We start from the raw sequence: 13,483 nt of genomic DNA, 5'->3' as shown, positions 1-13,483 counted from the left end.
TTCTTGAAACTTCCACTCTTGGAAAACAAACAAAAGAACACCCACAAAAAAGTCAGTCCCCAGAACTACCTATTAGAATGCCTTTGAATATTCAAGAGCTCAAAAGCATTTTTAAATAACATATTTCCTTCTCTGTCATTTAAAGAGCTAAACTAATATGTTTTCTTTCTTTTGTGGATATGTTTTGTGCCAGTACTTCCAGCTGTTTCCACCATTTCCAATCTGTGGTCTGAAACTTAAACTATGTCTATTGTGTCACAAAGCTATGTGTGCATGTCAAGTTAGTTAACTGTACTCCATCAAACTTAATGTTAAAAAGCCTTTTAGTAAAAAAGGTACTTTAGAAATAGTAAGATTTTTAAACAGATTATACATCTAGAGCCAATTTACGTTACAACAAAGAAATAGAGAAGACTTAGGATGAGAGTATTTGCATGCCATGGTCAGTAAGAATTTTCCTCATAGATATTGTACAGCTTTTTATTATAGGCACTCCTTGAAAATGCTGAATTTATTAATGAAATTTCTTAGAGCAATATGGAAGCTTTTAAACTTTGCACCTTAAATATGGATTTAAAATTTCACTTGTGAAGCTGTTTACTGTATGGGTAATACATAAACTAAGCCAGTCTTGAGCTGATACTTCCATTTCATTGTTTTCCTCTGACATCAGTGCATCAGACTTGCAGAAGAGTACACTGTGACAATATGTTTAGGTTTAAACTATTACAGATAATTAGAGTGGTAAATGTCAAGATGTACAAGTGTTAGTGAAATATGCTTTTAATTATCACTTTGCTTTGTGTCGTATTTCATCCCTTGAAGCCAGCAATACCCTCAAGATGCTTTAGCCCATTTATGGAACTCTTCCACTCCCTACTAATTATCTGTAATTAAAACCTTGCTAAAAAGTTGGAATTGCTTAGTCTTGTCCCAGTATCATTCATTACCCATATATTGAAAAACATAATTTTAATTTAAATGAAATTCTTTCACAGATGATTTTTTCTGAAATTTTCTCTTCCATTCTGAGGCCAAAGAAAAATATTTTTTTAATTTGTATTAGTACAAAATAGTTTGTGTTCTACCAGAAAATTTTTCTTAAAAACAAAACCAAACCAAAAAAGAAAACATTTTAGTAACAAATATTTGGAATTGAGAATTGCTAGGCCATTTCTGGTTTCCTTGGAAATTTATCTCTGAATCTCTTTATTTTTTGGTTGCAGTCATGACAAACTAAAAGAACCAAAAAATACTAATTTAAAAAATAGAAAAGTGATAACTATGATTTTTCTAAGGCATCGGTGTGTTTTAATGATAAAATTCAGATGTATAATGCTGATTAATTCATTGAACTTCACTGATGCATTATAAAACAAGAGTAGAAACTAAAAATTTTATTCATATTTTCAAGTAAAATTCTTGAGGAAACTACTAAAAAAAAAAAAAGAGTAAGTTGTATTGCAGGACTCTTCTTTGGATCTTCTTTAATCTACCTAGACTTCTGCATTCTTGATAATTTTGAATTCCCGAATCCTTGAGAAGACTGAATTACTGAGCACAGTATCTGGACAGTCACATTTTATTCAAGACAAAAATTTGTAGATAAATTGTTAAATTTGACACAAGGGAAGGGTTATTTCAGCTTTCGTAAAGCTTATGCATTGCAGAGCCAATTGTTGTTCTTTAAGGAGTTAACCAGCATCTTGTTTGAGGTTGCTGAAGCTGATAACAGCCTTCTTGTTAAATAAGATGTTTCACTGAAGCTTTTACCCAAGGCTCTCCAAGGAAACTGAACAGATTTAGGAAAGCAATAAGGATTTACCAGAAAAGATTATTTTCTAGAAGATAAGAAACAATGTGAAGTGCATGACCAGTTTTCATAGCAGTAAATCACCAATGGAGTTTTGTGAAGACCTGTGCTGGGACCTGTGCAGTTCATTTTGTTCATAAATAATTTTGGAGATGGCCTTTGGTGGGGGGAGGGGGAAGTACTAGAGATAAGGGCTAACTAAGAAGGATGTTATGATAAAATTAATAGGTAAATGCAGATAAATGGAAAGGAAGGTGAAAAGGTTGATCAAAGTGTGAAGTAACTTCCACTTAAAATGACTGAATATATGTTGGTTTCTTTACCCATGGAAAAATGTGAGATGTGGTGAAGTATTTTGAAAGCGCTGAGAAGGTGGTTTTGCCATCCCTTTTGTGTCAGAACAGGCCATGTGATGAAGAGCATGATGAATCAAATGGTCCCTGGTGCAGGTGCCAAAAAAATACTGTTCTTCAAAAAGTAATTGAGTGAACAGGATTATAACTTTATATGAGGCCAATGGAGTGTTCTGGGAAAGTACGATGATGTGATTTACCTTTTTCTTATTTACTTACCCTTGACCATTCTCTGAAAACCTCTGCTAGAGACTGGGCACTGGGCTTGCCAGCCTGTGGTATTGTCAAGGACATCAATTTTTACAAAAGACACTACCTTAAGTTATCCTTCCTTGTCAAGTGTAGTTCATGCTTCTGGATGGCCTGGTGATTTCACAACACAAGAATAGACTAGAACGTTCTTATCTTAATCTTAAGAGAATTCTGTCTGTTAAGCTCTCAGTTCCTGCTTTTGTACACACCTGTGTTTTGACTCAAGAGATTCTGTGTCCTACTCAGTTTCCCATTAATAGGATTCTTACAATCAGTATCTATAGGAAACCAAACTGCTTGGGAAGGATGTGTTGAGAGAATAATGCCTCTTCTAGATCACTAGAAAGTGGACAAACTTTTTTTAATTATTTTTTTTTTTTTACATCTGGAAGGCTCACAACAGCATGAGACTGCTATTATGTGTGTAGGTAACTGAAGAAAAATACAAAGTGAAAAATGTAAAGGAATACAGATGTACTTAGTTCCTACCATCCTATTTTGATGTCACAAAAACCTGAACAGCTGTATCAAGAGACTTGAAGCACCCCAATTGAATTAGTTTGTGGTTATAAAGTGTTTATTTACTTCTGTAACACTTTGCTGGATTTGATGTAAGGTTGGAGGTGTTTTATTTCTGATCCATCCTAGACATATCTACCTAATACAGTGTGTATTATTCTGGACAGGGCTGTTGAGATGTATAATTAATGAAATAAAATATGCTTAGAAGTATGATTTCTTAGATGGATTAAGAATGTTTATTCTTTTCTAATTACTACAGTGTACAGACTATGACCTGGATTATGGAACTGAATGTTTGCATCTGGCTCTGAAATACTGTAAAACAAATGCCAAACTTGTTGAAGGAACAGCTGACCTCTGGAAGGTAAAGGAAGTAATACCTTATTTTTTATTTATCTTTTAAAAGTAATAAAATTCACATTACCGTAACAATTCAGATACATTTTGTATCTGATACAATTGTAATAGGCTTTTCTCTTCAAAATTTCAGATTAGTTTTTTTATTACCATGAGGTTTTTTAGAGCTCATTGTTGTAGACAGACTTGGGCAGATGTTACCTGAGATAATCAATTAAGAGAACTTTTATCTGGAAGAAGGAAAGCCAACTAGGTAACTGAATAACCTGAGAATCTGTAAAACTGAAAATCCATAATCTCTGAAACTAAGAACACTGTTTTATGATATGAGCTTTCTCCTGTTATTTCTATATCTTTTGTCTATTTTCATCCACTTTTCTTCTCTGCTGCTAAATACTTGGCTAACAACATTTAGATTTTTAGAGGAGTTTATTACATTCAGTAACCTTTTAATGTTTAAGACCTTTTAAAGTGGTCTTTTAAAATTCTTTTAAACATCATTCACCTTGTCTGATACCTCTATGTTCCTGATGACTGACAAAGCAGGTGTGTATACAGGTGCCAAAGGATCCATCTCTGCTGCTTAACAGTATCCCCATTTAATTGTTTTGGATGGTGGGACATGATCCTTTCTCAGTAGCTGTTGTGTCATGCAATTATTTTTTTTGTTATTATTATTCATTGCCACACTGAAGGATCTGGAAGCAGCTAAAATAACTCCATCTGTCTTTGACAGGCAATTTCCTCCAATGGGACATGATATCCAATAATATGACTGTAAATCTTACACAGAAAGGTAATTTCCTGAATCTTCAGTGCAAATTTCCTGTGCAATTTAGCAGCAAAATTTAGTTGTGCATTGGTTGCATACATCAAATTCCCTGAATATGTTTCTGGGGACATAGTCTTTCTGAAACAGTTTAAAGTGTCTGTTTTCCTCTAAAGTCTTAAAAGGGACAGATTATGTCATGCATATTTGCATTACACCACTTCTTCGATGGTTTCATTGCTTTCCTTACAGAGCATGGTACTTAGAGGAAGGGTAACAAAATAACCCATCATGTTAGTTTCATTCTTCATAGTGGGGTATCGTTCCCAGGTAGTGAAAAGTTGCAGTCTGACAGTTGGGAGAGAAGGGCATATAGGAAAACAAATAAACAAACACCTGTCTGATGATTTTGAGGCTTTGCTAAATAGATATAGTAGATTGATTATTTTGCAGAGAAGCAGAGAAATGTTTAATAAGTTAGACTGTTTTGACTTTGCTGAATAAGCAGATGATGGTTTCATATTCCATGATAGTAAGATATGTGTTGAGCTTTAGTGTTTGGCCTAATGATATTCTGGATTTCAACAATAACGTTCAGAAAATTTTGGAACACTAGACACTCGAGATCAAAATGAAAATTAATGTTGTTTCATGAAGAGAATCTGAGTAATTAGAAGCCTATAAGGTCAATATTCATCAACAAAAAAGGGTGCACTGCTAGAGACAGAACTTGGTTAATAAAGAGTTAAGGGACTAATGTGATTAATGTCAACCAACATGGAATTTACTTACTTTGTGAGATTAACTTCAAGCCCTTTTTACAAGATTACAGTCTTTGCTGCTGAAGATGGTAGTGCTGATAGAATATGTAGTTGGCATAAGTTTGACTTGTTACTACATGGCATCTTAATTACAAATAGGATTACTTCAGTTGCCCTAGTCCTCAATAAATAGATTAAAATTTGGGTAACTAATATGTTTCAAAGGATAATTCTCACTACTACAGTTCTATAGAAACTGTTATTGTCTCTAAGCTATTTAATGATTGTCTGATAAAGTTTGCAGACAACATAGAGATTTAAGGTTTTGCAAATGAAAATATAATTGATCAGAAGTAACCTATTGATAAGGAGTGCTTGGCAAGCAATTTAAACAAGAGTAATGCTTTTTACTGCAGCCAAATATAAAGAAGTGTTTTTATAAACCAAAAAGTATAGGCCGTATCTAGAGAGTTATTCTAGGAAGGCAGTGTATTTGAACATGGTGTAGGATCACAGAGCACAGCAGGTTTCCACTGTGGGCAAAATACCTTATGTCAGCCACTGATAGACAAGAATATAACATTAGAAAAAAAAAAAGTTCTAGTATTACAAGAGCATCTATAATACTGTGGTCAAATCTGGGCTGAAGCTCTGTACAGCTGTTGATAGAGAAGGTTCAGATAAGACAATGATAAAGAAGAGTAAGTGATAATTTGATAAAACTGTAGAGATTCAGCTTAGTACTGTGATATAAAAAAGCCCCAAATGGATGAGATAGGTCTCTCTCCTGCAAAGTGAGAGAGAACTCTTGTGTGTCATATTTTTTACTTTTTTTTCCACTATAATGTGTTCACTTCACCTGGGTTGTGAGAGTGGGGAGTACTATCTTAGTTTCCAGTATAGAGTGACAGATAAAGTATTCTTCCCAATTGATTTGGCTAGATCTGAATTGCTTCTGGCTGGGGTGAGCCTGGAATGAAAATCCATTTTTATGAAACTAGAGGTAATGCAATATGGCTTGTCAGAACAATAAACTTGTGTTGACTAGCCTTAAAAGTTGTTTAAAACAAATTCATATGAAACCCATAAATGGTTAGAATTGAACTAAAGAGTGTATCTGTTGTGGTTGCCAGCTTTTTGAATAAGTCTCCTCTAAATTGCAAGAACACCTCTCAATCCACAAAAGAAAATCCAGAGACGTTATGAATACTTTTAGAGAACCTCTGGTTGGGTTTAACATTTATTCAGTACTGAAAGGGATGTAGAGAATCCTTCACTCCCTGATTGGCAAGTGGTGGTCACCTGTGGCAGGTGGCAGAGTTTTTCTCTCTGTCAACTTTACTGTTTTCATAAAGCTTATAGGATCAAAGAGTATGGAAGGAATATATGAGGATAGTGTGATACAGTCTCAGATTATTTCTCTAGGAAACCACCCTTAAAAGTATTTGCTGATGTCTGACTCAGAATTTTAGTAGTTAATTCTTAATTTTTTATTCTTCTGTGCTGTTTTCTTGAAGACTGGTGCTAGTTTATAAAGTCACTTATTTTTAAAACCAGACCATTTAAAAATATTTTGCATCTCAAAGAGGCTGTGAACCTTAGAATATGAGAGACCACTTTTTACAGAGCTTACAGTCTTGTTTCTTGGAAGGTTTTTAGATTTTAATCTCTTACAGTTATACTGAAGTTCAGTGTAAAAGCCCTCTAGAAACAGGTAATTAGAAAGAAATCTTGCAACAAAATTGGTCACTCAGCAATTCTTTTTCCTTAAACCATTGATTCTTCCCAAGCATATGTAAACTCAGACACCAAAGATTTCTCAGGCTAAATTGATTCTCTGGCTGCTTCTCCTGCAGGACAAGATGTGGGGAAGCAAGTTAATTTTTAATTTTAAAATAATATAATTCCTTGAAGAAATTTTGCGTAACGAGAAAGTTAATATTATTAATCTGTTTCTGACTACAATACACAGCTTCATTTATGAGATGGAAAGGAAATTAGTTACAAGAAGACTTATGTTCAAGTCAAATAATCATTTATTTGGAGACTAAAATGCTAATACTTAAAATAGTGTTCTTCTACTGTAAGATTTACTTTGCAACACTAAAGCTTTTTGGAATCCTATTCAGTCCATTTCAAAAGAGATAAAAATATTCAGACTCTAGAGAAACAAATGCAGAAGATTCAGTAATATTTTATTTAACATTAAAAAAAATTACAGTAAAAACAAATACAAATATTTAGGAGTTATTCTTATATCACTTCATGTCACTGCATGTCATTGACAAGATACTGCTAGCAAAGGCTGTTAATGTCTGGGGTTATTAAGTTATTTTATTTTCAAAGCATAGCACTGGGACGGTCAACCACCATGTGAGTATGAAGGCAGGTATGAAAGGTGTTTTTTGCAACTACCAAGTCAATATTCAGCATCTCCCTGTCCATCTAGCTTCCTCCGGTTCATGTTTTCAAGAAGATCTTGATGGTTTTTAATCCTCTGAAAGTTCATGCAAAGCTACTGTAACCTCACTGCTTCCCACTGATTAATTAAGCTCTCATTAATAGTCTCACATGACTGAAAAATTGCACCTAGATTAGTAAAAAAAAACTAACGAGGCTTCTCCCTGCATGCCATTTCTATGATCACAAGTCCCATAAAAAAATGAATTTATGTCACAAGATAATTATAGAGTGAATGTGATAAAGTAGATGCAGTATTGTGTTTTTTCTCCAAAGGGTTTAAAATAGTTTAGGTTTCAAATGAGTTCCAAGCAGAGCTAAGTATTTAAAAGTGTTTCTCTTGAATTTCGGGTAATTTTTGCATTTTCTGATCTCATGACTTGCCAGTGATATTTTACCAGAATGAATAAATTATATTGTCAATTTCTTCATGGTATTTCAGATGTAAAGAATTGCCTTCAGGTCGTTGTTTTATTGGTTTTGCATTCCTTGCTGCTGCGTTAAATCTAATGCGGCGTGTCTGTCCTTTAGGTGACCTATAAGAGGGATCTGTATGCAGCTGAATCGATTATCAAGGGTAGGTGTTTGTCCTTGTGGCTTGCAGTTTGCATATTCCTGAGTCTAATCAAAAATCTTTTATATAGTGCTATAGTTTGAAAAGCCTTTAAGAAAAGTTTTATCATGATTAAAATGTGCTGAGGCAAGTTGTTTCAGTTTATTCACTGGAATACTTGGCATTATGCATTATTTGCCTTTGTTTACTTCTCTTAGAATAGAGAACCTTATAAAAAGCTGTGTATATTAGAGTCAAACAGAGATTAATTTTGAATGGATTTATGAGGAATAAACAATTTTCCCATTCATTTGTAGTTCAATTCTGAGTGTATTCCATTTTTCTAATCTAAGTGGTAGACTGAAAATTATATATTAACTCTTTAGGGCTTTTCACCCTTTTGCATACAGCAGCTTGTTATCTGAATTGATATAACAATTATATGATATTGAGGTATTCCATTAATTTATTAATACTTTGTTGAACTGTTTTTTAACCTTTTCCTATAATGATAACAGTGGTTTCATAGTGGTTTGACATAAATACTGGATTTAGTGTTTATCCAGATTGACTCGATTTAAAAACAATATAGAAAGGAAGAAGTCTTAAGAACTTTATAATGAGCACACTGGTGGTTATTGTAAAGTCATAGGCTCTGATTCAGGGGACTCTTGCTTGACTCCTTTTTGAAAAATGAGGGTTAAAAGACCAGTAACTGATAAAGGGGAAAGAACTTCCATTTGGATTGAAAATATCTTTCCAGAGAAAAGAGCTCCTTTGAATGGAATATGGCTGTTGATAGCTACAAGCTGTTCAGAAGGGTCAGGAGAGGAAGAAGCGTGGAGGTGTTGCCCTCTATGTAAAGAAGTGGACAGAGTGTGAAGAGTTGTCCCTAAAGAATAGCCATGAGCCGCTTGAAACCTTAGGGGTAAGAATTAGGGATTGGGACAACAAAGGGAATCTCGTGGTTGGAGTCTACCTCAGGCCACCCAATCAAGTGGAGCCTATCAAAGAATCCTTCTTACTCCAGCTAGAGGAGACATCGTGATCACAGGCTCTCATCTTGCTGGAGGATTTCAACCACCCTAACATCTGTTGGAAGAGTAGCATGGCAAGCTATAGGCAATCCAGGGGACTCCTGGAGTACCTTGATGACAGCTAGTTAAGACGAGAAATAGCCCTACCAGAGGGGATGTGTTATTGGACCTGATGGTCACAAATGCAAGTGCACTCATCAGGGATGTCCAAGTTGAAGGCAGCCTGGGCTGCAGTGATCACTCACTAGTGCAATTCACTGTCGTAAGGGTTATGAGGCAGATGAGAAACATAGTTGGGACTCTAAATTTTAGGAAAGCTAACTTCCAGCTCTTCAAGGAGTTAGTAAATAGGACCCCTTGGGAAATGGCCCTCAGGAAAAAGGGAGTGGAAGAGAGCTGGCAGGTCTTTAAGGATACTTTCCATAAAGCACAAGAGATCTCAGTCCCCAAGTGTAAGAAACTGAGCAGGGAAGGGAAGAGACCAGGATGGCTGAGTTGAGAACTGCTGGTCAAACTACAAGGCAAGACGAAACTACACAGGCAGTGGAAGTGGGGACAGGTATCCTGGGGAGAGTATAGGGACATTGCCCGGTTGTGTAGGGATGAGGTCAGGAAGGCCAAGGTGCAGCTGAAGCTGAACTTGGCAAGGGATATAAAGAAAAACAAGAAGGGCTTCTCCAAGTATGTAAACCAGAAAAGGAAGATTAAAGAAAGCATACCCCCACTGATGAGCAAAAGTGGTGAACTAGTAACAACAGATGAGCAGGAGGCTGAGATTCTCAACAACTTTCTTGCCTCAGTCTTCACTGGCAACCCCTCTCCTCATGGCTCTCAAGTTGATGGCCCGCAAGACGGTGACCAGGAAGACAAAGTCCCTTCCACTGTAAGCAAAGACATGGTTTCTGACCATCTGAGGAACCTGTGGGAAAAGTCCTGGGAGTACTAGTGGATGAAAATCTGGACGTGAGCCATCAATGTGCAATTGCAGCCCAGAAGGCCAAGTGCATCCTGGGCTGCATCAAAAGAAGTGTGGAGAGCAGATTGAGAGAGGTGATTCTGCCCTGCTACTCAGCCCTGATGAGACCTCACCTGGAATACTGCGTCCAGCTCTTGAGCCCCCAATACAAGGAGGATGTGGACCTGTTGAAGCATGTCCAGAGAAGGGCCATGAAAAATGATCAGAGGGCTGGAGCACCTCTCTTATGAAGACAGGCTGAGGGAGTTGGGGTTGTTCAGCCTGGAGAATACTCTAGAGGGACCTTATAGTGGCCTTCCAGTACCTGAAAGGGGCCTGTAAGAAAGCTGAGGAAGACCTGTTCACAAGAGCATGTAACAGTAGGACAAGGGGTAACGGTTTCAAGCTAGAGAAGGGTAGATTTAGGTTGGACATTAGGAATGGGTTGCCTAGAGAGGCAACATATTGAGTGGCTGGCTAGTTGTTCACTTTGGTGGCTTGTGTGTTATGTATTACAAGATCCAGTATTGGCTTAGCTTTTGGTTTGGGTAAACTAGACCATGCTGAGATCACATCTGTCCCTGCACACAAGCTAGAACATCTTAAACAGAGTTTATATATTGCTGTAGTATTCTGTATGCTGCTTCTCTAGACCTCCAGGAATGCAAGAAGTTTGAAGTTTCTGGTTACTACAGGGGCAAGTATTGCAGATTTTATGCATTGCTAGAACTAAGTTCCTGAGGTTTTTTGGGATTTATCAAGGAGATAGGGCTGGGAAACCTTGGAAGTTCTGGTTTTAACAGGGAGTGGGCTCTAATCTCCATAGCTGGAGGCTTGAAAATGTTGAAACTCTTGTTTCAAATTATGTTTCTTAGAGGTTCCACACTCCTCTAGCTTTCAAACTTAGGACTTCCAAACATATTAAAGAAGATTAATGGAGTAGCTGACACGAATTTACAAAGGGGGAATTAAGCCTGACCAACCCAGTAGTCTTCTACAATGGAATTACTAGCTTGGTGGAGGAGAGGAGAGCAGTAGACATGTTTTTTCTTGATTTCAGCAAGGTTTTTGATGCTATTTCCCCTGACATTCTCATTGACAAACTGATGAACAACAGACTAGAAAAGTGGACAGTATATTCAAAACTGGCTGAACTGCTAGGCTCAAATAGTGAAGTCTAGCTGGAGCCAAATCACTGGTTAAAATCTTCAAGTCTGCAGATGATGTGAAATTGGGAGGAGTAACTGATAGACCAGGTGCCATTCAGTAGGACCTTGAGAGGCTGGAGGAGTGGGTGAACAGGAGTCTCCTCTAATTCAGCAAGGGGAAATGCAAACTCCTGCAGCTGGGAAGCACAGTTAAAGGCTGGGGGCTGATCAGCTGGAAAGCAGCTCTGCAGAAATGGCTCTGGATGGTCCTGATAGATGACAAATTGAACAGGAACTGGCAGTATGCCCTTAGGGCAAAGAAGGCCAACAGCCCCCTGGGCTACTGTAGCAGAGCCTTGCCAGCAGGTTGAGTAAGGTGATCCTTCTGCTCTCTTCAACACTGGTGAGGTCACATCTGGAGAGTTGGGTCCAGTTCTGGGCTCCCATGCACAGGAGAGACAGGGTCATACTGGAGAGAGCTGAGCAAAGGTGCATGGCTATGGTTAAGGTAGTGGAACATCTGTCACGTGAGGAGATTCTTTGAGAACTTGAGCTGTTATGCCTGGAGGAGGCTCAGGGGGATCTTAGCAATGTGTTTAATTGCCAGATGGAGCAGAGTGAAGAAGGTAGAGCCATACTCTTCCTCAGTGGTGTTCAGCCAAAAAAAAGAACAGGCAATGGACACAAACTGAAATACAGAAAATTATATTTACACTTCTGGAAGGCCTGGAAAAATCTTAAGAGTCTCAGGTTCTTTATTACAAAGCTGGGAAGTTGGAAAGGAGACTATCCTTGATTTCCTAGGAAATTCATTCATTCAGCTTAGATGGCTAATATGAGCATCTCTTGGCTTATAAATGCCATTCTTGATCAGCTTTTTTTGAGTCACTGAAAAGAATATTTAATCTCAGAAATTACTTGGGTTAATTTTTTCAGAACAGTATTTTTAGCTTATTCAAGCTTATGGGGAGCTTTGAAAATGGAGGGGTGACGTGACTTAAACTGAACAAACATTTTCAAAATATGCAGTTTCTCCAGTTTGTCAGCTTATTTTTTGACAGCTATTGGATATTTACAAATTTTATACAAACATAATTCAGTCTGCCATTATGAGACTGGCCCAGTGATTATCAAAGCTTTCTTATTTCAGTTTTTTGAAAATCTTGTGCGCTTGGGAAAGTATGTAGTAGTTTTAATTTAATTTTAAGTGATCTTTCCTTGGGTAAAACAATTCAGATTTAATATAAATGTAAAAGCTCAAATATTGTTATTGTGGTTATCATATGAGTAAAATTGCTCATAAGACAAGAAATAGTTAATAGGATGAATCAGCATGAAAAAGAGGGATTTAATATGCAGTATGATACAAAATTAAGCAATTATTTTATTTCCTTGATGAATAGAAATTGAAACTAATACTTTACTTTGAATGATAGATCAATGGAAAAAAAGAGGATCTTCCAATCTTTAAGAAGTACAAAAGTAATTATATAAAAAATATAAAGTTCTTTTTTCCAGTCTAAACTGTCAAAGAAAAATTCCATCTGAGGGTAATGTGTCAGCTGATTCATCTGCTTGGTTGTGCTGTGTTGTTAAAATATCTGTAAACATTTGCTCTAACAAGAACTGTTGTACTTCTGTCAGTCAAGCTTGCTGAAGCCTGTAATAAAATGATGTAAATGCCACGAATAAGCACAATGAATGCACGGTGTTGATTGTATCTTGACAAAAAGTTAAATATTCAACTTGGAAAAAAATCTCAGCAAACTCATAGCTCTATATTAACTTTGCTTTTATTTTAATTTTTCCTGTGTGTTTTTCCTTTGTATTTGCCTTTTATGTTCTCAATATTTAATTTCAATTTCTCAGTCATTACTGGATCGAGTAATTTTAATTTCCATTTTCCTTGAACTTATCTGTTCTTTGTAATACACAGGCAAATTTACTGAACTGTATCATTGAGAATTACTCAAATATTTAAGTTACTTAGTTTAGAGGACCTTCAGGATGTACTGAGGGTGTGTAAACTTTAAAGGAAAAGCAAAACCAAAACCACTGCTGATTTATACTTTTAAAAAGTTCGTGTTCCTCTTCTTGTTTATTTGTTTATTTATTAAATATGTTCTTCTGTAGTGAGCCAGGAGAAGAGCCAGTAGGACACCTGATGTAAAATACATTGCTTTATGTAGCTAGATGAGAAGGCAGCACCCTGCTCCCATCATTCAGCTGTCCAGTTTACTTATCCCTCCTTGCCCACATATCCCCATCATTACGGAGCAGCTCTTGCAAAGGTGAGAACTGAGTCATCATGCTGCTTGTGGGGAAGCCAGAAACAAATACAATTATGGAAAATATGGTTTCTATGTTCTCTCTCCTGCCCTCTCATCCTTAGGAAGACTAGTCTTTGTATTCTTTGAATCAGTCCTATCCTTTCTTTTTTATAGATTATTTAAAAGAAAAACAAGTAGACTAGTACAATTTTGAAACATCTTGCTTTAAAAAT

At 36.5% G+C, this 13,483-nt stretch overlaps 1 protein-coding gene across 2 annotated transcripts in view; it reads left to right on the top strand.

Moving 5' to 3' along the window:
• Positions 1-13,483, top strand: part of CRPPA (CDP-L-ribitol pyrophosphorylase A) — a 114,267-nt gene that overhangs the window by 35,862 nt on the left and 64,922 nt on the right. For both annotated transcript variants that reach the window (XM_051610873.1, XM_051610874.1), the window contains 2 exons: positions 3,200-3,304; positions 7,819-7,864. In XM_051610873.1, the coding sequence (XP_051466833.1) occupies positions 3,200-3,304; positions 7,819-7,864 (151 nt within the window). The remainder of the gene's footprint in view (positions 1-3,199; positions 3,305-7,818; positions 7,865-13,483) is intronic.

Source organism: Apus apus, chromosome 2, assembly GCF_020740795.1.
Source record: "Apus apus isolate bApuApu2 chromosome 2, bApuApu2.pri.cur, whole genome shotgun sequence".
NCBI lineage: Eukaryota > Metazoa > Chordata > Aves > Apodiformes > Apodidae > Apus > Apus apus.
The sequence above is the reverse complement of the archived record's forward strand: the minus strand, read 5'-3'. Positions and strand labels throughout refer to the sequence as shown.